The 26,087-nt window shown below is 35.4% G+C and overlaps 3 protein-coding genes across 3 annotated transcripts in view; 1 reads left to right on the top strand and 2 right to left on the bottom strand.

Moving 5' to 3' along the window:
* Window positions 1–8,628, top strand: part of LOC124356049 (SUMO-activating enzyme subunit 2) — a 68,835-nt gene extending 60,207 nt beyond the window's left edge. The window contains exons 13-14 of the mRNA XM_046807207.1: window positions 5,730–5,931; window positions 8,092–8,628. Of these exons, the coding sequence (XP_046663163.1) occupies window positions 5,730–5,929 (200 nt within the window). The 3' untranslated portion in view covers window positions 5,930–5,931; window positions 8,092–8,628. The remainder of the gene's footprint in view (window positions 1–5,729; window positions 5,932–8,091) is intronic.
* Window positions 8,629–12,288: 3,660 nt separating this feature from the next.
* Window positions 12,289–18,449, bottom strand: LOC124353419. The gene is made up of 3 exons (XM_046803258.1): window positions 18,432–18,449; window positions 14,736–14,935; window positions 12,289–12,521 (listed from the first exon to the last, which is right to left on the bottom strand). The coding sequence occupies exons 1-3, from the start codon at window positions 18,447–18,449 to the stop codon at window positions 12,332–12,334; spliced, it is 408 nt and encodes a 135-aa protein (XP_046659214.1). The 3' UTR covers window positions 12,289–12,331.
* A 27-nt stretch (window positions 18,450–18,476) lies between these two features.
* LOC124356048 lies at window positions 18,477–25,483 on the bottom strand. The gene is made up of 5 exons (XM_046807206.1): window positions 25,304–25,483; window positions 22,696–22,772; window positions 21,561–21,684; window positions 18,701–18,902; window positions 18,477–18,504 (listed from the first exon to the last, which is right to left on the bottom strand). The coding sequence occupies exons 1-5, from the start codon at window positions 25,407–25,409 to the stop codon at window positions 18,492–18,494; spliced, it is 522 nt and encodes a 173-aa protein (XP_046663162.1). The 5' UTR covers window positions 25,410–25,483; the 3' UTR covers window positions 18,477–18,491.
* Window positions 25,484–26,087: the final 604 nt, after the last annotated feature.

Raw genomic sequence — 26,087 nt, 5'->3', positions numbered from 1 at the left:
TTACAAAAAATGTACAACAATATATTTTCATATCTACTTTTTTCCATCATTAGGATCAGGCACAACTATTACCTTAGGCAATGGTTCCATACGAGTTAGATAAGACTTCATCCATATCTACCAAAACTAACATTGTCTTCTGATTCAATATCACAAACATACTTACTACTACTATTCAAATTAACACTTATTTTGGAATGTACAGTCAATTATTAATCCAACAATAAAAATATTTAATCTATATGACCATGGGCCAAGCTACAGTTTCTCAAAAATCCTATTATTTCAGTAAACCCTTCTACATGTTTTTACTTCTCTAATTTATAAAAACACTACACAAATGTTTATTTATACACTCTAAACAATAGAAAGTCTAAAAGATACAGATAAATAACTCGTATTGACAATGGTGTTTAAAACAACTGAGAAATCATCATGGCAACCAGAAGACACAATTCTTATCTACTGGCTGAGTCAGTGATTGTGTGTGCAACAGAACAAAAATAAAATACTAGTTCATTGTCTTCAATGATGATACTGTTGCTTAGAGCAATTCTTCTTTGTTTTGATATGATTTTCACTACTTCCAGATAACGATAAAGTAAAAAGATATAATAAAATGTAATTAAGCTATTTTTGATGCATTAGGCATTTTGGGATTTTACAAAACAAGTTTTTCAAACAATCATTGTATGAATATTTATTAGCTTACAAACTGTTGAAACGGTGTTTCTGAAAGCTAAAAATACATTCTTTTTTTTAAAGACAATCAGGATTGTGTAGAACTTAAACTCTTGACAGGGAATTTTGACAAACTTGCAGTAATTTAGCGTGTCCAGAAATTACTAGAATAAATTGCAATCAGAAATGTGAATATCCAATTTTAAAATGTTCTAATGAAAAATTCGTAACTATACAATGTTTTGTGGTATAATATGAAACCTTAGATCAATATCTTTAAATTTATGTAGTATGTTTTAGTTAAAATAAAAAAAATAGACTTGCTGTGAGAGATCATATTGCAACATAGTTAATGCATTGAAAATAACATTGCCATTTGAAAATTTAGTTAATGCATTGATAATCGCTTAACGCCAGTTACAGGGTTAAGGGGTTTAAACTTTAATATATTTGTGTATTATTCTGTTTTACATAGCCCTTGTTTTGTTACAATATAACTACTACCTATTAAAGTATTGTTTTTTTCCATACAGAATAAAATAAAATTTGAAAGTTAAAAGTTGAACAATAAAAACTATTAGAATCACCCAATCGCAACTTCTGAATGTATAATATAAGAATGTCTAGTCCAAAATTTTATAAAAGATCAAAACAATATAGGTTGTATTACTACAGTAGAATAATTGCTGCATAGGGTGGCCACCGGACTAGGAAACCGGGAATAAGCCGGGAATCTTCCTGAGAACCGGGAAAAATTTCAAAAACGGGTTTTTGGACTCCAAGAACTTATAAAACCAAGACATAATTTGACAGCTCCTTGAATCAAGAACTGACTAATCTCGAAACATGGTTTGTGAAATTGTGAATGAAGTTATAATTAGTAGTTATAGTCCCAAAGTATACAACAGTGATGCTCCAGAGTTTATTACACAATAGTGTGTTCAAAAAGTATTGCGAATTTTGTGTATTTTCAAAAATTATTTATTTATTTGTGAATATCTATTTTGTCCCCTTCAAAGTAATCCCCCTGGGATATTATACACTTGTGCCAACATTGTTTCCAATCTTCGAAGCACTTCAAAAAATGAATTTTTTTTGTATCTTGTTCAGCTCCTCCTTCGATGCCGTCTCTATCTTATCGTGGTTGCAAAAGCCAATTTTTGTTTTTCCACAAATTCGGACGTTTCTGGCGGATTGCTTCGCGCAAATTGCGCATAACTTGCAGGTCATATTCCTTATTCACCGTTCTACCTTGTGGCACGAACTCATGATGCACCACGCCCCTGCAATCGAAGAAAACTGTAAGCAAAACTTTCACATTCGACTGAACTTGGCGTGCTTTTTTCGGTCTTGGTTCGTGCTGCAGCTTCCATTGAGATGATTGAGCTTTGGTTTCCATGTCATAACCATAAACCCACGATTCGTCACCAGTTATGACCCTCTGGAGCAAATTCGGGTCGTTGCGGACAGATTCCAACATCTCATTAGCAATGTTCATGCGATGCTGTGTTTGATCGAAATTGAGCAATTTTGGTACGAATTTTGTGGCAACCCGTCTCATGCCCAAATTATCGATTAAAAATCGAATGGCACGAGCCAATCGATATGCCTAGGTCCTCGGCAATTTCTGTAACGGTGATTCGACGATTGGCCAATACCAATTTCTTCGCTTCATCAATTTTTTCGTCTGTGTTGTTGAAGTGCTCGGGCGTCTGGCACGCTCTTCGTCGTTCTCATCTTCTCGGCCTTCTGAAAACATTTTGTACCAGCGATAAACGTTGCTTTTGTCCAAAATTAGCTTCTCCGTATGCCACAGTCAACATTCGGAATGCATCCGCGCACTTAATTTTGTTTTTCACACAAAATTTGATACAGGTTCTTTGTTCCATTTTTTTGAATAGGTAAAAGTCGAAGACGAACCAAAACATGTGCAAGCAAAGCAGCTGTCAACAATTAACTGAACATTCAAAATGGCCGAAATTTTTAAACATAAGTGAGAGACATATGTACTAACATAACACCACTAAAAAATCGAAATTCGAATATACGTAACCCGCGAAAAAATCAAAATTCACGATACTTTTTGAACACACCTCGTATATAGCCCTGGAATTAAAATTATACAATACAACAAAATAGGAGTATTAATTCCCCACAACAGGCTTTGCCAAAGTCATTGCAAATTATGTTTTCCCAATAATATAATTACTGAATATATATGTTCGTGAGCTTCTTCTGAGGGTTGCCTCCACAGTGTAGTTGAGTGAGTATATTTTGGTTAGTTCTACTCCTGTGGCTTGGCGAGCCATCCTCCTCCCCTAAAGAAACATGTAACAATGCACTGGACAATTTAAAATCGGCTGACCAATTGTTCCGAACTTCAGCACTAAACGAGTGGTACGCATTAAGCAATAAACCGGTAGTGACCGCGATACAAACAGGATTTTTGTATTGTATTATTTAGTCGTCGAAGTGGGGTTTCCGGGCAATGTTGTCCCAACTCTTATTCTTGAGTGAAAATAGTATTTTGACAAGACTTATATAGCACAGGCTTCAAATGTACAGTATTCACTCGATAAATAGGGTTTTTGAATACACTAGAATACAGTTGGAATTTTACCAAGTCTGATAAGACACCTTTTGGAGAAGAAATTAGTGGGTAAGCTACAACTAACGAGAAAAATGGGATTACGTAGAAAAATAAAAGGTAGAACTGGAGATCAGTGTTACCTATTAAAATTTCAATTATAAACATTGCTGAAACATCACAGCTGTGTATAAACAGACTTTGTATTGACTCGCGAACTAACCGCACTTCGGTAACTTCTGTAGCAGATAATCTTCTGATGATGGAGATCAGTGTTACCTATTAAAATTTCAATTATAAACATTGCTGAAACATCACAGCTGTGTATAAACAGACTTTGTATTGACTCGCGAACTAACCGCACTTCGGTAACTTCTGTAGCAGATAATCTTCTGATGATGGAGATCAGTGTTACCTATTAAAATTTCAATTATAAACATTGCTGAAACATCACAGCTGTGTGTAAACAGACTTTGTATTGACTCGCGAACTAACCGCACTTCAGTAACTTCTGTAGCAGATAATCTTCTGATGATGGAGATCAGTGTTACCTATTAAAATTTCAATTATAAACATTGCTGAAACATCACAGCTGTGTGTAAACAGACTTTGTATTGACTCGCGAACTAACCGCACTTCGGTAACTTCTGTAGCAGATAATCTTCTGATGATGGAGATCAGTGTTACCTATTAAAATTTTCAATTATAAACATTGCTGAAACATCACAGCTGTGTGTAAACAGACTTTGTATTGACTCACGAACTAACCGCACTTCGGTAACTTCTGTAGCAGATAATCTTCTGATGATGGAGATCAGTGTTACCTATTAAAATTTCAATTATAAACATTGCTGAAACATCACAGCTGTGTGTAAACAGACTTTGTATTGACTCGCGAACTAACCGCACTTCGGTAACTTCTGTAGCAGATAATCTTCTGATGATGGAGATCAGTGTTACCTATTAAAATTTCAATTATAAACATTGCTGAAACATCACAGCTGTGTATAAACAGACTTTGTATTGACTCGCGAACTAACCGCACTTCGGTAACTTCTGTAGCAGATAATCTTCTGATGATGGAGATCAGTGTTACCTATTAAAATTTCAATTATAAACATTGCTGAAACATCACAGCTGTGTGTAAACAGACTTTGTATTGACTCGCGAACTAACCGCACTTCAGTAACTTCTGTAGCAGATAATCTTCTGATGATGGAGATCAGTGTTACCTATTAAAATTTCAATTATAAACATTGCTGAAACATCACAGCTGTGTGTAAACAGACTTTGTATTGACTCGCGAACTAACCGCACTTCGGTAACTTCTGTAGCAGATAATCTTCTGATGATGGAGATCAGTGTTACCTATTAAAATTTCAATTATAAAACATTGCTGAAACATCACAGCTGTGTGTAAACAGACTTTGTATTGACTCGCGAACTAACCGCACTTCGGTAACTTCTGTAGCAGATAATCTTCTGATGATGGAGATCAGTGTTACCTATTAAAATTTCAATTATAAACATTGCTGAAACATCACAGCTGTGTGTAAGCAGACTTTGTATTGACTCGCGAACTAACCGCACTTCGGTAACTTCTGTAGCAGATAATCTTCTGATGAATTCTTCATGTATTGACCGTCAGTAGGATGTATTGAGAGTGACGATACATTCGCGGGACTCTAACCAGGGCTACCATCAATGATGAGAATCTGGAAATGCGTTCATTATGCATGAATTTCGGAAACTCCGGAAAACATGCGTGGATATGCTGTTCAGAGGAAAGTATTTGATGAAATACCAGATGGACTGACCGTTTGTACCGGTGAAATCATTGTTTCATACCAAAAGTTCGTCCACCGCAAATCTCTAACCCGCAATGCTGCACTACAGTCTGTCTCATGTAGTGTTGTATGTACTTATTTGTCATCTTTGTTTCTTCTGTATTGCATACATGTATTTTCCAAACATTACAAAAAGGAAAGTTAGTAGGTAAACACAATGTTATGTTGACACATCGGAAGACACACAGATAAAAACTAAGATTCTTAAAATATGTGATAGTGATAAATCGTCACCGAGTTCCTTGCATTGCGCTAGCCACGAAAAATTTGGTAGAGCACCATATTTCTTGCAAATACTGGTTACTATTAACCATCACCGTTGCACTTGGCGAAGGTGTTAAATACAGTTTTACAGTTGTTTATGTGGATTGAATAAAGAGTAGAGAATCGGAAATTTTTGACTAAGGAAAACCGGAAATTTGAAAAGAGGATTTGAGTGGCCACCTAGTTGCAATAAATGCTTGTATTCTTAGTGTAGTTTTATGTTGATTTCTATGCTCAAAGTTAATGGTCAGATTTATTGATTTAATAGAATTCAACCATTCATGAATTACATTTTATAGTGGAAGAGAAAGCTCTAGTACTGCTACTAATGTAATCTTGCTTGTGAACAGGAGAGGCCAAGGAGGAGAGCGATGATGATATGTGTATCCTGACGGAGCCTGTGGAGGCGGAGGCGGAGGAGATGGAAGTGGTAGAAGAGCGAGAGGCCCCATCGTCCGCTAAGCGGAAGTTGAAGGAGATCGCAGTCCCCGCCAAGAAAAGGAGACGTAACAGTGACGACGTCACATGCCTAGATGTAGATGACGTGTGAATGTGAGTAGTACGTCACAACCACACAGTAGTTATATCCCAAAGTTAACTCTTTGTAATGTATGAAGATTACATACAGAGCCAGTCAAACTTTTACAATTACTGTACAATATTTTATATCTATAGTATAGTATGTAATGTAATGGTTAGTTTATCGTTCGACCTCATTCCTTCCACCTGGAAGAATAATGTAGTATAATCATATTTCTTAGGAAAGGTAGGTCAACGGTGGATGCTATTTTTGTGATGAGACAAGTGTTAGAAAAGAGGTGGGAATACGGAAAAGATACAATGGTAGCGTTTATAGACCTACAGAAGGCATATGATAAGGTAACTGAGAGAAAGGATATGGGAGAGTATGAGAAAGAGAGGATTGCGTGAGGGAATAGTAGAAAGAATAAAGAACCTGTACGGCATATGTAAAAAACATGGTAAGAATTGAAGAAAAATATACAGATACTTTTAAAAACAGAGAGAGGAGTAAGGCAGGGAAGCATATTGTCACCTTTCCTTTTCAATATTATAATGGATGAAATTATTCTAGAAGTACAAGGAAACAGAGGAGCAGAAGAACTTAAGACCAATAGCATATGCGGATGACATAATGATATGGGAAAATAGGGAAGAAGAGTTAGAACGAGAGTTAAACAAATGGGCAAAAGTGGCGAAGAAATATGGTTTAGAGATGAACATACAAAAATGTAAAGTAATGAAAGTAGAGAGAAGGGATGGAAATAACAAAGACGTGTTAGTTGAAGGAAAAAGACTTGAAAAGGTGAAGGAATTCTGTTATTTAGGAAGTATCATAACAGATAGGGGCACAATAAGAGAAGAGATAGGAAACAGAATATGGAAGAGTGGAAAGTTTTTCAATATGGGTAAAGAAGATTGTGTGGAGTTGGAACATTGGGAAAGAATCAAAAGTATTGATGTATAAATCTTATTTCCAACCAATTTTATTATATGGAGCAGAGACGTGGACGTGGACTAAAAAATGATTTAAGCAGATTGCAAGCTGCAGAAATGAGATTTTTAAGAGGGATAGAGAAGACTACAAGAAGAGATAGAATAAGGAACGAAAATAACTAGAGAAAGATTGAAGGTAGTTTCACTGCAAGAGACAATGGAAGGAAGAAGAATACAGTGGATGGGGCATGTGAAGAGGATGGGAGATAATAGAATGCCTAGAAATAGCACTGGAGAAGGAGGAAGGAGGAAGAAGACCAAGAGGAAGACCGAGAGGAAGATGGGAGGACCAAGTGTGGAAAGACATAGAGAGAAGGGGACTACAGAAAATACAGGTGGATGAAGAGGAGACCTGGAACGATAGACTAAAGTGGAGGAGGCTGTGTACGACGACCCGTGAGAACGGAAACGTCTGACGATGATGATGATGATGATGATGACGATGATGATGATGAATCATATTTCTTCATTGCTACAGAAATATCCTAATGTGTTGTATGTTTTATTTCATATTGCTTGAGCTGTTGAATCTTTGTCATTGTATTATCCTCACATTTTGAGGGGAGAAACCCACTTCATTAACTGTCTTATCAGCTACAGACACATCTTTCTTAATATGCTACATTGCCTCTTCAGTCTTCTAGCACCATTTTGTGCCAGTTTGTTTTCGAAGACTAGAATCATTCTTAAAAGCAAGAAATGTATTCTGTGCATTGGTTCTGTTTATATATTATATTTTTATGATTTGGACTAAAGTAAAAAAAGTCATCATAATATAGAATTTCTAGAAGAGTTCAACGTTGCAATTCACTCACCCATGCACCTCACGAGATCATGTGTTTTACGTTAAAATTGGAAATAAAGTGATAGAAACTTGTTGGTGGAAATCAAGGCCACCAATAACCTCCAACACCTCCACTTGACAGATTCCATCTATTCAACACCACAATATAGTCAGAATATCTAGATCTACCAATTTATTAGACTAAACTGTAGTAGTAAAACTTTCTGCATTTTAAAGTTTTTAAAAAACAAAGTGCATTTTTTCTTTACTCTCTGTTAATGGTTATCCATACCTGGATAAAACTATTGTCTACTCTTTTATTGTCTTCCTATTCCTACACAGACCTGTTCGACTGTTTCTTGTGCTAACCTGTTTTCCTCTTGCTAGCTACTATCTGTTGCTTTTTGTTCCAGGTTCAGTGTTCCTTGTGTTCCATTGCAGTCTGCAATAATACTTTCACCAGCCATTCTAATAATTTGGTGATGTATTTTTCTATAAAATTGTCCATTGTAAAGCAGTTTCATAATTCTTAAACACTAATAAAATATTTGATTTTGCTGTATAATTTCAAAATATAAATTAATTTTAATTACACAGTACGTTTTGTAATGAGTGTAAAATAAGAGGTTCTATGTTGTAGTTTAGGTTGTATTAATTTAATGAGTTATGATTATTCAATGTGAAAATGGGGATTGAATAGAGGCAACCTTGTTAAGAAGTGAGTACTCACTGGGTTGGGATTGGACATAAATGAAAAAATACAATCTCTGTACATGGCACTGAGTGTTATTTGAATAGTTCAATTATATATTATAAAAAAGTGTCATTTGAATAGTTCAATTAAATATTATAAAAATTATCTCATAATTTGGGCCACTGTACGAGGTTAATAATTGCAGAAGTGGTTCATTTATTGGAAGGTACCTAAGTGTTGTGTTCTTATTTTATATAATAAAATATTATAAATTCTTAAATGTGTTTTATTTATTTGTTTCAATCCTTCTTCCGAATGATACAAGATCCTTGTAAAAATTTGTTATATTTGAAATAAAATGTTTTTTGGCTGTTGATGTCATTGGGTTTTTGTTATTGTACACTGGTGAGATAATGATTTTGCTGAATTACTAAGCCTGGGCTCTATCTAGGTAGGCGATCTATGTTACTATCTAGGAATAAACCAGTAATAATTACAGAACATGGCCATCTTCTCTGATGTACACAGTGGGGTTTCTTGTACAGCATACACTGGACACTGGAAGTGCATTTATAAAATTCCTTTTTCTATGCATGCAAAAGCTCACATTTCTGTGCTGACATTATCGGCATGTGTCGGCCATCTGTAGTGAGTTACCGGTAGGCTTAGTACTGATCTGAATTGTCCATTTAGTCTTGTGGTCGCAGGTTAGCCCGGTCTAACACCAGCCACTCTACAGTTTGCTCTGTAAATATTTGTCCAAAGATCATAAACAAATGTAATATGTGTTGCACATTTTACAAAAAGTTTAATTACAATGTTTTTTGGTCATTATTTTTTTAAGCTACTATGTTTTAACGTCTTTATCATACTGCCAGTTATCACCCTATCTTAATATTTGTGAAACCGCGGTAAATATATATTTTTACTGAACAGATCCAGAGCAAACAGAGAAATGTTTATCCCAGTTTTCAGTTTCAAAGATGGACCAACTTTAACACATTGGAGTCTGGCTCGCTATTTGCTGTTTTAATAGCCTGGTCTGCACAAATTATTGGGTTTTCAGATTTTTTCTTTAGGAAAAACTGTTAAAATATTATGTATATGATATTATATTTTCTTGAAAGTTCTATCTTTCCTCTTTAAATTGATATGTAAAACTTTATTCCTATAAAATGTAATAAATTTTAAAAAAAAATTTCAAAACTTACATTTTTTGAAGAAAAATAAAAAACTCCCGCATGTCTTGTATTACTTGAAAATTAACTTTTGAATAAATAATATAAGTAATTTCAATTTTTTTAAAGGCATTTACTATATACATATTTACAAATAATTATTTTATTTGCCAAAAAAATTCCAAATGCTAAAAAAATTATTGTTGTCGTAGACAGACTGACGACGCGCTAGGCCACGTCAGTCGATAAACACAAAAGCCTCAAGCGGGTATGACGTAGTAGCGCCTAGCGGAATTTTTCTGAACTAACCAACAAAGCTGGCTTTTTAATGCAGCAGACGGCACTCGAATATCACTCGGGCAACTCCGTATATCAATCGGCAAAGCTGTGCTCGAGTCATGCTCGAGCGCCGGCCGGGTGATTAAACAACGGCGCTCGAGTCTGGCTCGAGCGTAGACTCGATTGTGTTAACCCTTTTAGGACCAGACCAAAATTTGACATGTGCAAAGAAAATTTTTGCGTTTTTCTGGCCATGCTCCAAGAACTGTGCACATTAAAAATGTGCGATTTTTCAAATGTTTGAGAGAAAAATCATATCTTCAGAACTAATTACTGTACAGATTTGTTTTTAGGCTTAAAATGTTTATAATTAAATTGTTCATCGTGAAAAAATAAATTTAAGTCATTATATAGCAAAAAACAATTTGATTTATCTGTTTATCAAATAAAAAAAAGAAAAAAATTAAAACAATTGAGTTTGATCTTCAATAACTACCAAAAATAAGAATAAACTATCCGTGGGAAATGGTATTTATTAGTTCTACATATAATTCTCTATATCTGTACAAAATTTGAAAGCCCTAGAATAAAAAATAAAAAGTTTGTAAATGAATTAAATTTTTCTGTAACACTGGTTTAAAACACACTTTTCAGCATTAGCCTAACATACAAAACCTTATAGGCTACTAAGGATATTATTCGGTACTTTGGGATGATACCGAACACATCAGTATGAAGAACACAAAAATATACATTTATAGAAACAAAAATGATAGAACGAAAAAACAACTCTTTAATTACAAAATTACAAACTTACAACGATTATCAATAATTGTTAATGGGGTCAGATTCCGTTATATGCCCCCAACGCTTAAAATTTTTTCAATGAACTTAGAACGTTATAAAACGATGTAGTTGAGTAACAGAACTAACATTCCATTAATCAACAAGCGTTTCCAGGTATTGTGATCAGTATTGTTGTCGCTGTTATCTTATCTTCCTCGGGAATCCCGTTTACGGCAAGCCGCGCGGCATCACATGATTATTTAAGTTTTTTGCACGGTACATAAAAACAAGTTGTGTGTGTTTTTTTCAATAAAGTTTAGTTTTTGTGTTTGTAGAAATGTAGGGGTAAAAACACGGAAGTACAACAAACAAAGCGACGTACCAGCTGAACGGGCGGCGAGACTCTGCAATCATGTTATCTACTAGACCGTTCGACTTTGACCTCTGTCCGAGGATGGGGAGGGGTTTAAGATAAGACAATTCCTGTTTTATATTGACGAAATTTGTTCTACGCTAATCTAGTAATCAGTAGAAGCAAAATGTCAAATAACGATTCATGTCTGGGTGTGGTCGGTATAATCCCAAAGTACCCTGACAACATTACGATGCAACATGGCCGTAAAATACAACAAAGCTGATGATTCCAAAGACGTTTAAAATTTTATATCATAGTAAGAAACATACAGGGAATAGAAAAATAGTATATTTATTCCATATAGAAGATTAAAATATCTCTTAAAAAATATGAAAAGTCCGCCGGCGATAAATCAGACGGCTGGTCCTTTTCGCATAGTACGCCGCCGGCGATAAATCAGACGGTTGGTCGTTTTCGCATAGTATGCCGCCGGCGATAAATCAGTCGGTTGGTCCTTAAAGGGTTAAGGTGTTACTGTACAAAAATACCTTTAGTGAAATGGGAGAGGAAAGAAATGATGAGGACTGGCACTCTGTGAGCCCTTTTAATTAACATTAGCCCTTTTTATGTAAAAGGTAGAGAAGTTGTTTCTTCATCTTTTCTCTGTTCGTTCCTCATATGATACGATATATCACCAGTAAAGAAGAAGAGTGTTGAGGTCTGACCAAATATGTTGTTGGCACGCAAGTTTTGTGTAATATATAATTGAAATTGAATAGTAATCATATTCAGTTTTTAACAAATACAGTTTTGTCTTTTTTCATTGAATATATTCATAAACAGACGTAAAACAATGATAGTAATTATGCTGGCACTGCACAGATTACATACGAGGTATGACTTTATGTACATAGTGAGGATTAGAGTCTGTACAAGATAGATATCACTGATAAGAAGTTCTCCAACACTACGAGAGCCATTGACAGTGTTAGCAACTCCACAATGTGAGATCGTTAAAAACATTATACTGAGTACCCCAATATAAAGTATGGAATCTTGGAAACTGTTGTAATCTTATTTAAACTCAGGTAGTTAAGAATAAGATCTGGATAGAAGAGGACTAATAAGTTGTCCTCACTTAGCGGTAAACTGCAAACTGCATTACTGTCCAGAAATGTCATGGCCTGAAAGTGTTTCGGTGAAGATAAACCTTTTTCTCCCATCCTGTGTTTCCTTAATCTTTCTGTCATTCATGTTTTCAGACCTGTACTCTTCTATGGAACCTGTTAAAAGTGGTAAAGAGACAAGGACAAACATGTATAGAGATTTTTGTTTTTTTACTTATAAAAAGGACACGAGTTCTATGTTTGTTCATCAGCGTTGTTGCCCTGACCGATGATATCCTTGTAGAAGACCTGTTGGAAATTGAGCCTGCCAGGGAGGTAACTGTCGAGATGTCCTTGCATTCTCAGCAGGATGTCGTCGTAGAGGAACGTGTCATTGAGCTCCAGTACTGGCATGCCGTACATTCGCCTCATCACTTCCACCAACCTTACAGAATCAATGTTGAGGTGAAGTTAGTTTTTGATGACATTCAAGTACTGATAACAGTTATAAGTAAATACAATATGTACTCAGCAGGATGTCGTCGTACAGGAACGTGTCATTGAGCTCCAGTACTGGCATGCCGTACATTCGCCTCATCACTTCCACCAACCTTACAGAATCAATGTTGAGGTGAAGTTAGTTTTTGATGACATTCAAGTACTGATAACAGTTATAAGTAAATACAATATGTACTCAGCAGGTGTCGTCGTACAGGAACGTATCATTGAGCTCCAGTACTGGCATGCCGTACATTCGCCTCATCACTTCCACCAACCTTACAGAATCAATGTTGAGGTGAAGTTAGTTTTTGATGACATTCAAGTACTGATAACAGTTATAAGTAAATACAATATGTACTCAGCAGGATGTCGTCGTAGAGGAACGTGTCATTGAGCTCCAGTACTGGCATGCCGTACATTCGCCTCATCACTTCCACCAACCTTACAGAATCAATGTTGAGGTGAAGTTAGTTTTTGATGACATTCAAGTACTGATAACAGTTATAAGTAAATACAATATGTACTCAGCAGGATGTCGTCGTAGAGGAACGTGTCATTGAGCTCCAGTACTGGCATGCCGTACATTCGCCTCATCACTTCCACCAACCTTACAGAATCAATGTTGAGGTGAAGTTAGTTTTTGATGACATTCAAGTACTGATAACAGTTATAAGTAAATACAATATGTACTCAGCAGGATGTCGTCGTACAGGAACGTGTCATTGAGCTCCAGTACTGGCATGCCGTACATTCGCCTCATCACTTCCACCAACCTTACAGAATCAATGTTGAGGTGAAGTTAGTTTTTGATGACATTCAAGTACTGATAACAGTTATAAATAAATACAATATGTACTCAGCAGGTGTCGTCGTACAGGAACGTGTCATTGAGCTGCAGTACTGGCATGCCGTACATTCGCCTCATCACTTCCACCAACCTTACAGAATCAATGTTGAGGTGAAGTTAGTTTTTGATGACATTCAAGTACTGATAACAGTTATAAATAAATACAATATGTACTCAGCAGGATGTCGTCGTACAGGAACGTGTCATTGAGCTCCAGTACTGGCATGCCGTACATTCGCCTCATCACTTCCACCAACCTTACAGAATCAATGTTGAGGTGAAGTTAGTTTTTGATGACATTCAAGTACTGATAACAGTTATAAGCAAATACAATATGTATTACTTTGTTCGTGTGTTTTATGTTAATTGACTGAGAAATAAGGCCAGAAACTGAGCATCTGGTGAAGAAGAAAAAGAAATATGTCTTGTAAATGACTGTAATATTCTGTGTTGGTCGATCTTTTATATAAAAAGATCCACACATCCTTGGCATTATTTACAGAAAATAGAAAACCCATGCATATTAAACAACAGGAAGAATAGAATTATCTTTAGATTTATTCGTTTGATAAATTTGTGTAAACTATTATTATTATGTCAATCATAAATATTCCAAAAATTTTCTTTTTTATATATATTGAAGAATTAATTTGCAGATGAAGTTAATGCAATTAACATTCACATAATGTTCAGTGTTGATGAACATAATTTTATTATAATGAGTCTTGTTAATTTCTAACATCCTTGTCACAGCCTATGGTCTAAGTACAGCTTTAATGTAAAGTAATGAGAATGGCTACTACTTAGATAGGGCATGATTGCTGTTCCTAACCAATGGCTGGTTCTGGATTAAAACAAATTTTTTTTAAAGGAGAGGGTTAATTCCTTTTTGAGCGTTATTCTGCCCATCCTCATGGACCAATGAACTGTGTGTGAGGATACAGAATAAGGAGAGTCGGCACAATTCAAGGTCGTACAATAGTACTAATACTGAGTCCATCTCTAACTCGGTTCCAAAGTCTGTCACCTTGGAATTGAGACTGTTTTCCTGTTCACACTGCATCAAATTATTGCTAACACAACTATACTCTTGAGCTATTAGGCCGTTTGGTTAACAGATGATGTTAAACCAAAAGAGCTACTGTACATCAACGAAAAACTGAATGATGAAGGAATTTGGAATCATGTTTTTTATGACCCATAAATCAATAAAAATAACATGATTATTTTGGGTTTGAATAGTTACATTTTATCATCTTTCTTTGAAGAGCAATTAATTAACACGAACTTCATCCCGATCTTAAAACTTACTTGGGTTTGAAGACATTAGGTCTGGGAGTGACTCTCCAATGTCCACTCTCTCTGTCCGGTGAGTTGATGAAGAAGACAAGATCGGGCTTCAAGAGATCTGCTGGCCAACGGTAGACGGGGTCTCCAGGAGGAGGAAGATCCTTGATGTCCTGAAATTCCTTAGCGATAGCAAATGCTGCTTGGTCATGGCCAGTCAGTATCTGTACAAACAGATGATGTCTTTAAATTGTTTGCCACTGTTACTAGTTCACATTGCACATGTAAGCAACCATTCCTCTTTTAATAATAATACACCATTTTTAAGATAAAAAATGTCTATAATGCATAATAGTTTTTTCTGCAATAAATTGTTAGTTTTTTTTTTTTTAATTTAATAAATAAAATAATTATAGATTTTGTATGTTTTTGGTTTCTGGACACCATTTCCTTTTTTATTCCATGTCTCAGGTCATAGTAAAAGCATATGCATTATTTAGGGTAAACAATGTTTTTTTATAGTGAACATGAAACAAAAGACGTATCTGAAACACAACAAGAGATACATGTTAAATATTTATGAATCCATTCAGTAAGATATATCATACAGCAATATGTTAGGGAAGCAATTAAAAATAGCTTATGTATTTTTAGTTACTGCTTGCTTACATATTGAAACAATAAAATAGGTTATCTGCTTGTGGATACTGACCTAACTTTGCTATTTATGAGATAACCTCCCAGTCACAGTCATGATTATAAAACCTCAAGAGTCTTAAAGTTTTAAAAGTGAAACGATCATCTGTTAAAGTGTTAAAGAATTTTATTAAAGTGTATTTAAGTCAATATCAGTGAGAATAAAATAGTGATTGGTATTCTGGTTATGTCGTAATTTAAATGTGCAGAACCTGCTATGTACAGCAAACAGAAAATATATATGGGAGGAACTTCCTAGCAAACTCACTAACAAATCGTGAAATGAATACCATTTGGGGGCTTTGGAAGATTAACTCAATTTCTACTAAATAAACAACATATTAAAAAGATTTTTTCTTGAATTTATTTCATTTTTAACTATCTTTCTACTTAATATCCATTTTTTTAACATTGTACGAGCTTTTGTTTGCAAAAAGCCATATGTCAGCCACGTGTGGATCTTGAATATGCTCAACTGTTCCTTTCACTTTTTTTTGCTATGGTGAAGCGCATGCATCCAAGAATCTCCTTTAGCAGAATAAATGGAAATCTCTCTGCAGAGTCTGGATGGTAGATGTTCTGTTTCCATCCAGAAAATTTTTCAGATTTTGGTTTTGAAAGGTGTACAGCATTGTTATAGAGCAACACAATTCCAGAAAGACATAGAAAAAAGGCCATCATACCTTCTTGTTCTATATTGTATGTTTGAAGTTTAGTCAGTGTCGTGCATCTGATATTGTGAGCTCGGTTGTGACAAACACTAACTCTGGGATCTTGTGTTGAACCCACTTTTCATACCCGGTGACAGTTGAATGATCTGTACAAGTTGACCTCGTTCCTTTTATTTCAGTTCAGAAACTCAAAACCACAAATCATTCTCCCCCAATTGATGTTCCTTAGTGAACTGAGGGGAGCATAATTTGTGAGATTGCTAGTTTTCAGAGACAATTTTAATCCAAGTTGCTATACTCAAATACAGAAATTGTAAGTGAAGAATTGCCGGTATTCACCAATATTTTCATTTACGGCATTGACCAAATCTTGAGACAGGCTGTCTAATTAGAGTTTATAAGGGTAATTTTTTCCATTCATCCTTGAAAGTTTTCACCAACCTCAGTAACTGCTTTAGAGATGTACAGGTCACACTATCTGTTGATGAATGGCTGTAGCTGGTACTTTTCTTGATGTCAAAAACATTGACTGATAATGTTTTACAGTCAGTAGACTGATCAATGTTTGTAAATATTTAGAACTGACACTGTAAACAGCACTGTACAACAATATGAAGCAACCTATGTAATTATCAGTTACTGCTTTAGAGATGTACAGGTCACACTACCTGTTGATGAATGGCTGCAGCTGGTACTTTTCTTGATGTCAAACACATTGGCTGATGTTTTACAGTCAGTAGACTGATCAATGTTTGTAAATATTTAGAACTGACACTGTAAACAGCACTGTACAACAATATGAAGCAACCTATGTAGTTTATCAGTTACTGCTTTAGAGACGTACAGGTCACACTACCTGTTGATGAATGGCTGTAGCTGGTACTTTTCTTGATGTCAAAAAACATTGACTGATAATGTTTTACAGTCAGTAGACTGATCAATGTTTGTAAATATTTAGAACTGACACTGTAAACAGCACTGTACAACAATATGAAGCAACCTATGTAATTATCAGTTACTGCTTTAGAGATGTTACAGGTCACACTACCTGTTGATGAATGGCTGCAGCTGGTACTTTTCTTGATGTCAAACACATTGGCTGATGTTTTACAGTCAGTAGACTGATCAATGTTTGTAAATATTTAGAACTGACACTGTAAACAGCACTGTACAACAATATGAAGCAACCTATGTAGTTATCAGTTACTGCTTTAGAGACGTACAGGTCACACTACCTGTTGATGAATGGCTGCAGCTGGTACTTTTTCTTGATGTCAAACACATTGGCTGATGTTTTATAGTCAGTAGACTGATCAATGTTTGTAAATATTTAGAACTGACACTGTAAACAGCACTGTACAACAATATGAAGCAACCTATTTAGTTATCAGTTACTGCTTTAGAGACGTACAGGTCACACTACCTGTTGATGAATGGCTGCAGCTGGTACTTTTCTTGATGTCAAACACATTGGTTGATGTTTTACAGTCAGTAGACTGATCAATGTTTTTAAATATTTAGAACTGACACTGTAAACAGCACTGTACAACAATATGAAGCAACCTATTTAGTTATCAGTTACTGCTTTAGAGACGTACAGGTCACACTACCTGTTGATGAATGGCTGCAGCTGGTACTTTTCTTGATGTCAAAAACATTGGTTGATGTTTTACAGTCAGTAGACTGATCAATGTTTGTAAATATTTAGAAACTGACACTGTAAACAGCACTGTACAACAACAATATGAAGCAACCTATGTAGTTATCAGTTACTGCCTTAGAGACGTACAGGTCACACTACCTGTTGAACACACAGTCTTCGTTTTATCTACAAGTCCTGGGAGAGGTGGTGCAAGAAAAGTTTTATAAGAAAAGTATATAAGAAAGTTTTAATCATTACTAATAGTCTTCTTCATAATTTTGAAAGTAAAAACGATTAATTTGAAATTTAAGTTCATTATGGGTCAAAGAAAAGCAGGCATAATAGCCATGACAAAAATTGAGAAGACAGTAGTTCTTTGAATTGTATTGCTTAATGGAATTTTTTGTTTACAGTTTCCAATCATGGACTGTAGACCCGAGTGAAGGACTAGTAAATAATTCCAAATGGCAGTGCTGGCCATTGTTAGTTAGGGTTATGTTTAGTTCATTACAGGAAAGGTCTTTATCCAGTTTATAACTGGCAAATTTATTCTAGAATTTAAATTGTGTGTATGATTTTGTACATGTTAAAGTGGAATAAAAATAACTAAAAATGTTTTAACTTCAACTGCCAGTCAGAGCAGTGGCTGTGCCTACATGGTTGTAATTACCATTTTGGGTTTGACAATGGACATTGAACCGAGTGTCTCACTGGATATGCTCGTAACATTTTGACTTTGTAGAATTCTTGTCTCGTCTACGTAGTAGTGTCTCATGGTCTTGGCCTGTACTCAGTATGTCAATATAGGCAAATTGTATAGTATGTTACATTTGATTATATCATTTACACAATTGTGTTACTATTAACAAACAATATATATATTACCAAACATCTATGCTATGATGGAATTAGAATAAAATTACAATTACTTAAACTATAAAATTGAAGATCTATAACATGGTTCTATTTGCAATACTAACCCAGCCATTACGACAGGGTATCGGTACATAACTTCCAGGACATCATGGGCTGCAGCGTACATCCCAATGCTGAAGTATGCGCGGCGTAACAGGCCCCCACGGTTGTCGAACAGGTCCCTCAGAGGCACCAGACTGCGCGGTGGATTGCTCATGTAACGAGATCCTGTACTTCGTGCCAACATCCATCCTACAGACCTCCTGCCTGTAACACAATGGTTATTATTCTCACCGATATCTTACAGTTTAAAATAGACAAAATGTTCATCAAACATCACATTCCAATACATCTTCCACATACGTCTTGTCACATTCTCACTGATATCTTACAGTTTAAAATAGACAAAATGTTCATCAAACATCACATTCCCATACATCTTCCACATACGTCTTGTCAAATTCTCACCGATATCTTACAGTTTAAAATAGACAAAATGTTCATCAAACATCACATTCCAATACATCTTCCACATACGTCTTGTCACATTCTCACTGATATCTTACAGTTTTAAAATAGACAAAATGTTCATCAAACATCACATTCCAATACATCTTCCACATACGTCTTGTCACATTCTCACCGATATCTTACAGTTTAAAATAGACAAAATGTTCATCAAACATCACATTCCCATACATCTTCCACATACGTCTTGTCACATTCTCACCGATATCTTACAGTTTAAAATAGACAAAATGTTCATCAAACATCACATTCCCATACATCTTCCACATACGTCTTGTCACATTCTCACCGATATCTTACAGTTTAAAATAGACAAAATGTTCATCAAACATCACATTCCAATACATCTTCCACATACGTCTTGTCACATTCTCACTGATATCTTACAGTTTAAAATAGACAAAATGTTCATCAAACATCACATTCCCATACATCTTCCACATAGGTCTTGTCAAATTCTCACCGATATCTTACAGTTTAAAATGGACAAAATGTTCATCAAACATCACATTCCCATACATCTTCCACATACGTCTTGTCACATTCCCACCGGCATCTTACAATTTAAATCTAGACAAAATGTTCACCAAACATCACATTTACGTCTTGTCACATTCGCACCGGTATCTTACAGTTTAAATCTAGACAAAATTTTCACCAAACATCACATTTACGTCTTGTCATATTCCCACCGGTATCTTGCAGTTTAAATCTAAACAAAATGTTCTCCAAACATCACATTTACGTCTTGTCACATACCCACCGGTATCTTACAGTTTAAATCTAAACAAAAATGTTCACCAAACATCACATTTACGTCTTGTCACATACCCACCGGTATCTTACAGTTTAAATCTAGACAAAATTTTCACCAAACATCACATTTACGTCTTGTCACATTCCCACCGGTATCTTAAATTTGAAATCTAAACAAAATGTTCACCAAACACCACATTTACGTCTTGTCACATTCGCACTGGTATCTTAAATTTTAAATCTAAACAAAATGTTCACCAAATACCACATTCACGTCTTGTCACATACCCACCGGTATCTTACAGTTTAAATCTAAACAAAATGTTCACCAAACATCACATTTTCGTCTTGTCACATACCCACCGGTATCTTGCAGTTTAAATCTAAACAAAATGTTCTCCAAACATCACATTTACGTCTTGTCACATACCCACCGGTATCTTACAGTTTAAATCTAAACAAAATGTTCACCAAACACCACATTTTACGTCTTGTCACATTCGCACCGGTATCTTAAATTTTAAATCTAAACAAAATGTTCACCAAATACCACATTTACGTCTTGTCACATACCCACCGGTATCTTACAGTTTAAATCTAAACAAAATGTTCACCAAACATCACATTTCCGTCTTGTAACATAATAATGGCAAATCTCCTAAATCCTGGGGAAATCATCCGTTGCCACAATAATCATTTTTTTGTTTTGCTCTTCTTAATGTTAGTTTCAAGAAGATTAAAATACTAAGAGCTTCAAATAAATAAAATTATTTGTTATATTTCATTCAATCGGTTATATTTATAACATTAACAAAGACAATCATTTTATGAGATTAAATATTTGTGTTGGTTTCCTTATAGATATAAATTGAAGATTTCTTACCCCAAATAGAATTATTTAAAATTTATGAGGACTTTGATAAAGACTGCTTTGTATTTATACGATCCTATAGTATACCCATCATGTAAAATGTAATTTAAAATACTGTTATAAGAGTTTATCAGTAATTATTACTATTATTATCTACATTCTCCTCTCAATATCCTTATTACTCCAGTACTGGTTCTAATAGTGGGACCAATTGTGTTTCAGTTGGTTCATGGTTTTTTTCCAACAACAAACTTATCACAAGTGGCGGGATTTTCAATTGCAGCACACATTTTAATTGATGACAGTGAGAAAAGTAAAAGAGATACAGACAGCGGGTGACTACATACTGAACGCCAGTGTTTAGCACCAAGATGGCGGCTGTAGCCTCGCCCACTGCCCCACCATTCAAAAACATCTGTTACTTTTTGGATAGCCCGTGTATGTAGTACCTTTAAGAAAAATCATGAATTAGGTGTCTTATATCGTTTTGAATGCCTCTGCAAAACCATAAAAAATCGGTTATTTTATTTTTTTATGTACTTAAAGATAATTGACTTTCCAGTAGTGATATGAAAAGTATTAATTTTCAGCGTGATGTTATAAAAAGTTATAAAAAATGGCCCTTTGACATTGCTGCAGTCCCTTTCAATATCACTATCACTATCACACTTTTTATGCTCATTTTCAGTTTATCTACTCAACTCAAGACCTATGATTACTACTCTATGTTTGTCTATATTCATTGCACAAGATGGATCTATGAAACTCACTGTCTCTTCTCGTACTCTCTACGACGATGAATGGTTTTCTTTTTCCATACCGTCGCCTCGGATCGTACGGATAAGTCTCCTGGTAAGTTCTCATTAGTTGTCTCACTTCTGTCGTGTTGTAGTACTGAAACACACACCAGTACCGGTAACGATTTATAGCTCATGCTCGTGTATTGATCTCAATGAATATTAGTGTTCTCACAAGAAACTAACCTTCTATGCTCATGCGTAGTTTTAAAAATGACTCCAGTGAAAAGTAACAGAAAGTCTGTGTCCTGCATTCCTACATTGATCCTCTAGTCCACCGATAACTTCCAATCAAGATCGCAACCGGATGTTCCTAATGTAATGATGTCTTACTTTACAGCTTGTATTAAATGAAAGATGGTGAGAAGAGAACAGTCACAGAACATAAACTGAAAAGATAGCAGTGGAATCTGTGTCCTGCATTTTTACATTGGTACTATAGTCACAGATAACTTCCAATCAAGATCGCAACTGGATGTCTGATGTTCCTACTACAATGATGTCTTACTGTATATGATGTGTTTACGCCAATGGCGCTGTGTAGCAGGTACAACGGTTTATCGCAAGATAACCGGATTCTAGCAACGTCTAGCGTGGCTGCTGCTTGGATGGGTGACCGCTGAGCGATCCTGTCCTTGCAAGCAGCCCGCCTGTCCGACCATTGGTGTGGTGGTTCGGAAGTCACCTTTTAAGCCGTTGGTCCCCAGGTTAAGTGTTAGAGAGGGCTTCTTAGCCCTAATTTCGCCTGTCCTGGTAAATATAAGACATCTTTACTTTAATATTAGTTTTTTACTTTACAGCTTGTATTAAATGAAAGGTGGTGAGAAGGGAACAGTCACAGAACATAAATTGAAATGATAGCAGTGACGTCTCAAATGATATCCAGAATTTCGATCCTTTTGTATTCACCCACTTCAGCACTTCTACAAATCAAATGATGCTGTCTAGATCTACAAGAGTCAATAGTTGTCATGTTTCAAGGCTACTATTGATATGCTGGACCACATGTGTTGTGAAGCTGAGGTTTATAGGGATCTATATAGTAATGGTATAAAGTTTAGATTTAGATTGTGTCATCAAGTAAACATTGGTTATGAAGATCACTTACTTTCGCATCATTGAAGACCTGCATGACTGCATCAAATGAATAGAACACCCCATAATCTTGGCAGGCTTCTATGGAATCTGGAACATTTATCACTTGTCAGTCCTATTGATCTAATGTAAATATAAAAATATGCTAAAATCTTTCTCAATATATTTCCTATATGAGCACTCCCAGTACTGCCAGTACTGTACTTTATTATTAATTGTAATAACACTATATCTGTATCTAGTTTCTCTTCTCATAACTCAGAAAATAGTTAATCTACGAGTAAATTAAAAAATTATGGAAAATGAGAACTTTACAGTTATCTTTGAATTAAAAAATTATACTCAGGTTGTGGCACAGTATAGTATAATCACAAGTGTTTTTCTTTCTTTGTTTTGTGAAATTGTGGAAAAGTCACCCAATGACTTCTTGACCACAGACATATGAAAAGTGATCTTGTGATGTTAAAAAAATTTACTTTTGTTTTTGATATAATTTTATATGAAGTATTATTTGTAGAATTGTTGAATTAACCGTGGCATAATATCTGCAGAACCTAAGCTCTGGATTAAAAAGAAAAAATACAATCAATGCTAATTATACAGGCAACTACAAAATTGTAGGTGAGGGGACTATCTGAGGAATATGGTACTGTAGTGTACATCTCAAAACAAATTGACAGATCACTTTTTTAATAGTTTGTACTTCTTTTTTAACTTTGACACAAAAAATATAAGTAAAATAGTTAATTAGTTAGTTTAATTAAATTTAAATTGTAACAAACCATAATCTGTTGTTTGAAACTCCACATTCAATATCTCGTGTTACCTCCTATGGCCACCGCACGCATTCTTCTCGTACTGCTATTTCCAGCTTATCCAAGGTCCTGGGTTGGTTTGGCCGGCCTCAGATGTTTCTCCCTAGTTCGTCCCAGACATGTTCAATTAGATTTTAAGTCTGGACTGCAAGTGAGCCGCTCCAATACTGGTATGTTATGTATGTCCAAGTACTCTCGCTTCATACACTGAGGCTCAAACACGTCATCCATGTAACGTTGGGCTGTCCAACTACCGTATCGGATCACTAAAAGGTGTGTTTTGATCACAAAACTGTTATTCGCCCCACACTAATATTGAGCTGCTCCAATACTGGTATGTTATGTATGTCCAAGTACTCTCGCTTCATACACTGAGGCTCAACACGTCATCCATGTAACATTGGGCTGCTCAACTACCGTATCGGATCACTAAAAGGTCTGTATGATCACCAACTGTTATTCCGCCCCACACTAATATTAAGCCGCTCCAATACTGGTATGTTATGTATGTCCAAGTACTGCCCAAGTACTATCGCTGAATGTACTGGGACGTCCAACACGTCAACCCACGTAACGTTGGGCTGTCCAACTACCGTATCGGATCACTAAAAGGTCTGTATGATCACCAACTGTTATTCCGCCTCACACCAATATTGAGCCGTTCTAATACTGGTATGTTATGTATGTCCAAGTACTCTCGCTGCATGTAGTGGGACGTCCAACACGTCACCCACGTAACGTTGGGCTGTCCAACTACCGTATCGGATCACTAAAAGGTCTGTATGATCACCAACTGTTATTCCGCCTCACACCAATATTGAGCCGCCATCAATCAGAACGCTAGGAGTTGGGCGACAATTAACCAACCCGCTCATTTCTTCTTCTCCATACTCTGACATGGCCGTCAAGTACCAAAAATTGTAAACGTCGACTCGTATTGTATATTACCTTACGTTATGCCAACGCCTGTGGTCTCTTGTGAACTGCGATCTTGCTTTTCTTTTAAGTGTGGTCCAATCAAGACACTTGGAAAGGTCTCCTAGACCTCATTCCAGCTTCCAGGAGTTGATTTCTCACTGTTTGGTCTGATATACAAGTTTTCAGTTGCTTGACTAAAGTCATTTTGAAATTCTCTAGCAGTTGAAACCCGATTACAAAGTGCGTTAACTCGTAAAGATCTGTTTTCTATGTGCGTGGTGGACCTCTAGCGACCTTGTCCTAGTCTTCTGTGAAGAGTGCCTTGCTCCTGGTACCGGTTCCACAATCTTGTAACCACTGACTGACTCACACCTAAGTGGACTACCTACATCCCGTGGGGAAAACACCTCTTCTGTCAAAGTGACTGCTCTAGTGACTTCTGTATCGGAAAAAACCTGTCTTAAAACCCGCCATTACAATGAAAACCGAACATAGCAACCATAAAACATCAATTGATCAACATCTAAACTGGCACAAGTTTAGCTAGCTACAGAACTATACCTGGTATTTTTCTTATCTCATTCTTGCTTGGACCTGATAAGCAAAACAGCAGTATTTAACAGTACTATTCGGAAATAATAAAATAATCTTTATCAAGATGCTGCCTTTATCTGCGGGTAAAGTACAACTCTCTTATGCCATTTATGCACCTAGCGTAGAAGTGATCCCTTAATTTGTTTGAGGTGTGTATTTAGGAAGGAAATAGTGAGTTTCAAGTGCTTTTGGTTAATTTTAAACATATATGCTTAAAACATATTATAAATTATTTGTTTTATATAATTTTATCAAAAACAATAATAACGAAAATTATATTAAAGTTTTACTTACTTGCAATGACTGTTGATCTAACGTGGTGTGAGCAGTAGATAATGTTAAACAGTGCAATAGATTCAAACTTTAAAATGAATATACTCATTAAAGTGTACCCTGACATTGTATTTTACTTTGATAAAAATGTGTTAATTCAAATGTTGACTGTTCATGTTACAATACAGAAAGAAGGCTATTTTTGGCAGTGGACATTAGTGGTGACATTTTCATTGATAAGAAACAACAGTTAGTAATCTAAACGATATAGCATGTCTGTTAAATGATTGTTAACTCTTTTTACATAACATAAAAATTAGTTTTACTAAGTAATTTAACACACTTGTATTCATTATTCATTAAATTACATAATTAACTAGCAATAAGAGCGTGGGTATAAAGGTCTGAGATATATTCTATCTATTAGTATAATAAAACTTATATACCCCATAACATTGCTTTTTGAAGTTTGTTCGCAGCCATAATTAAACAACTACAAACGGATTCATAGAAATTTCATAGTATAAGTGTACTTTATAACAATTGGTTTACTACCTAGGCCTTGAATGTTTAATAAAATATACTACAGAAAATTAACATTCACATAGCGTTTTTAATAATTAAATGTAAGAGGCATTTTTGTGACGGATCAACACATCCTGTATTTGTATATAAAATGTTCAATTTTTAAGTTATAATAGGTTAAATATTATTTTTCAGGTAAAATAGCTCTAAACTCACATTACAGAAAGGAGAAACTCGCTGTTAAAGATTAATTTAGGAATATCTCCCAAAATATGTGTAG

The sequence above is a fragment of the Homalodisca vitripennis genome, chromosome 2 (assembly GCF_021130785.1).
Source record: "Homalodisca vitripennis isolate AUS2020 chromosome 2, UT_GWSS_2.1, whole genome shotgun sequence".
NCBI classification, from domain to species: Eukaryota; Metazoa; Arthropoda; class Insecta; order Hemiptera; family Cicadellidae; genus Homalodisca; species Homalodisca vitripennis.
Note: the sequence above shows the minus strand (reverse complement) of the source record. Positions and strands in the feature narration are given on the sequence as shown.

What these genes read in the sequence shown, in the direction of transcription:
- LOC124356048 (XM_046807206.1), bottom strand. Translation starts at nt 25,409, where the DNA reads ATGTCAGGGTACACTTTAATGAGTATATTCATTTTAAAGTTTGAATCT. An exon ending in TAGATCAACAGTCATTGCAA is followed by an intron (nt 22,773 to 25,303) that starts GTAAGTAAAACT and finishes TAAATGTTCCAG; the next exon opens with ATTCCATAGAAGCCTGCCAA. An exon ending in AGAGAGTACGAGAAGAGACA is followed by an intron (nt 18,903 to 21,560) that starts GTGAGTTTCATA and finishes ATTGTGTTACAG; the next exon opens with GCAGGAGGTCTGTAGGATGG.
- LOC124353419 (XM_046803258.1), bottom strand. An exon ending in CCTAATGTCTTCAAACCCAA is followed by an intron (nt 12,522 to 14,735) that starts GTAAGTTTTAAG and finishes TGATTCTGTAAG; the next exon opens with GTTGGTGGAAGTGATGAGGC.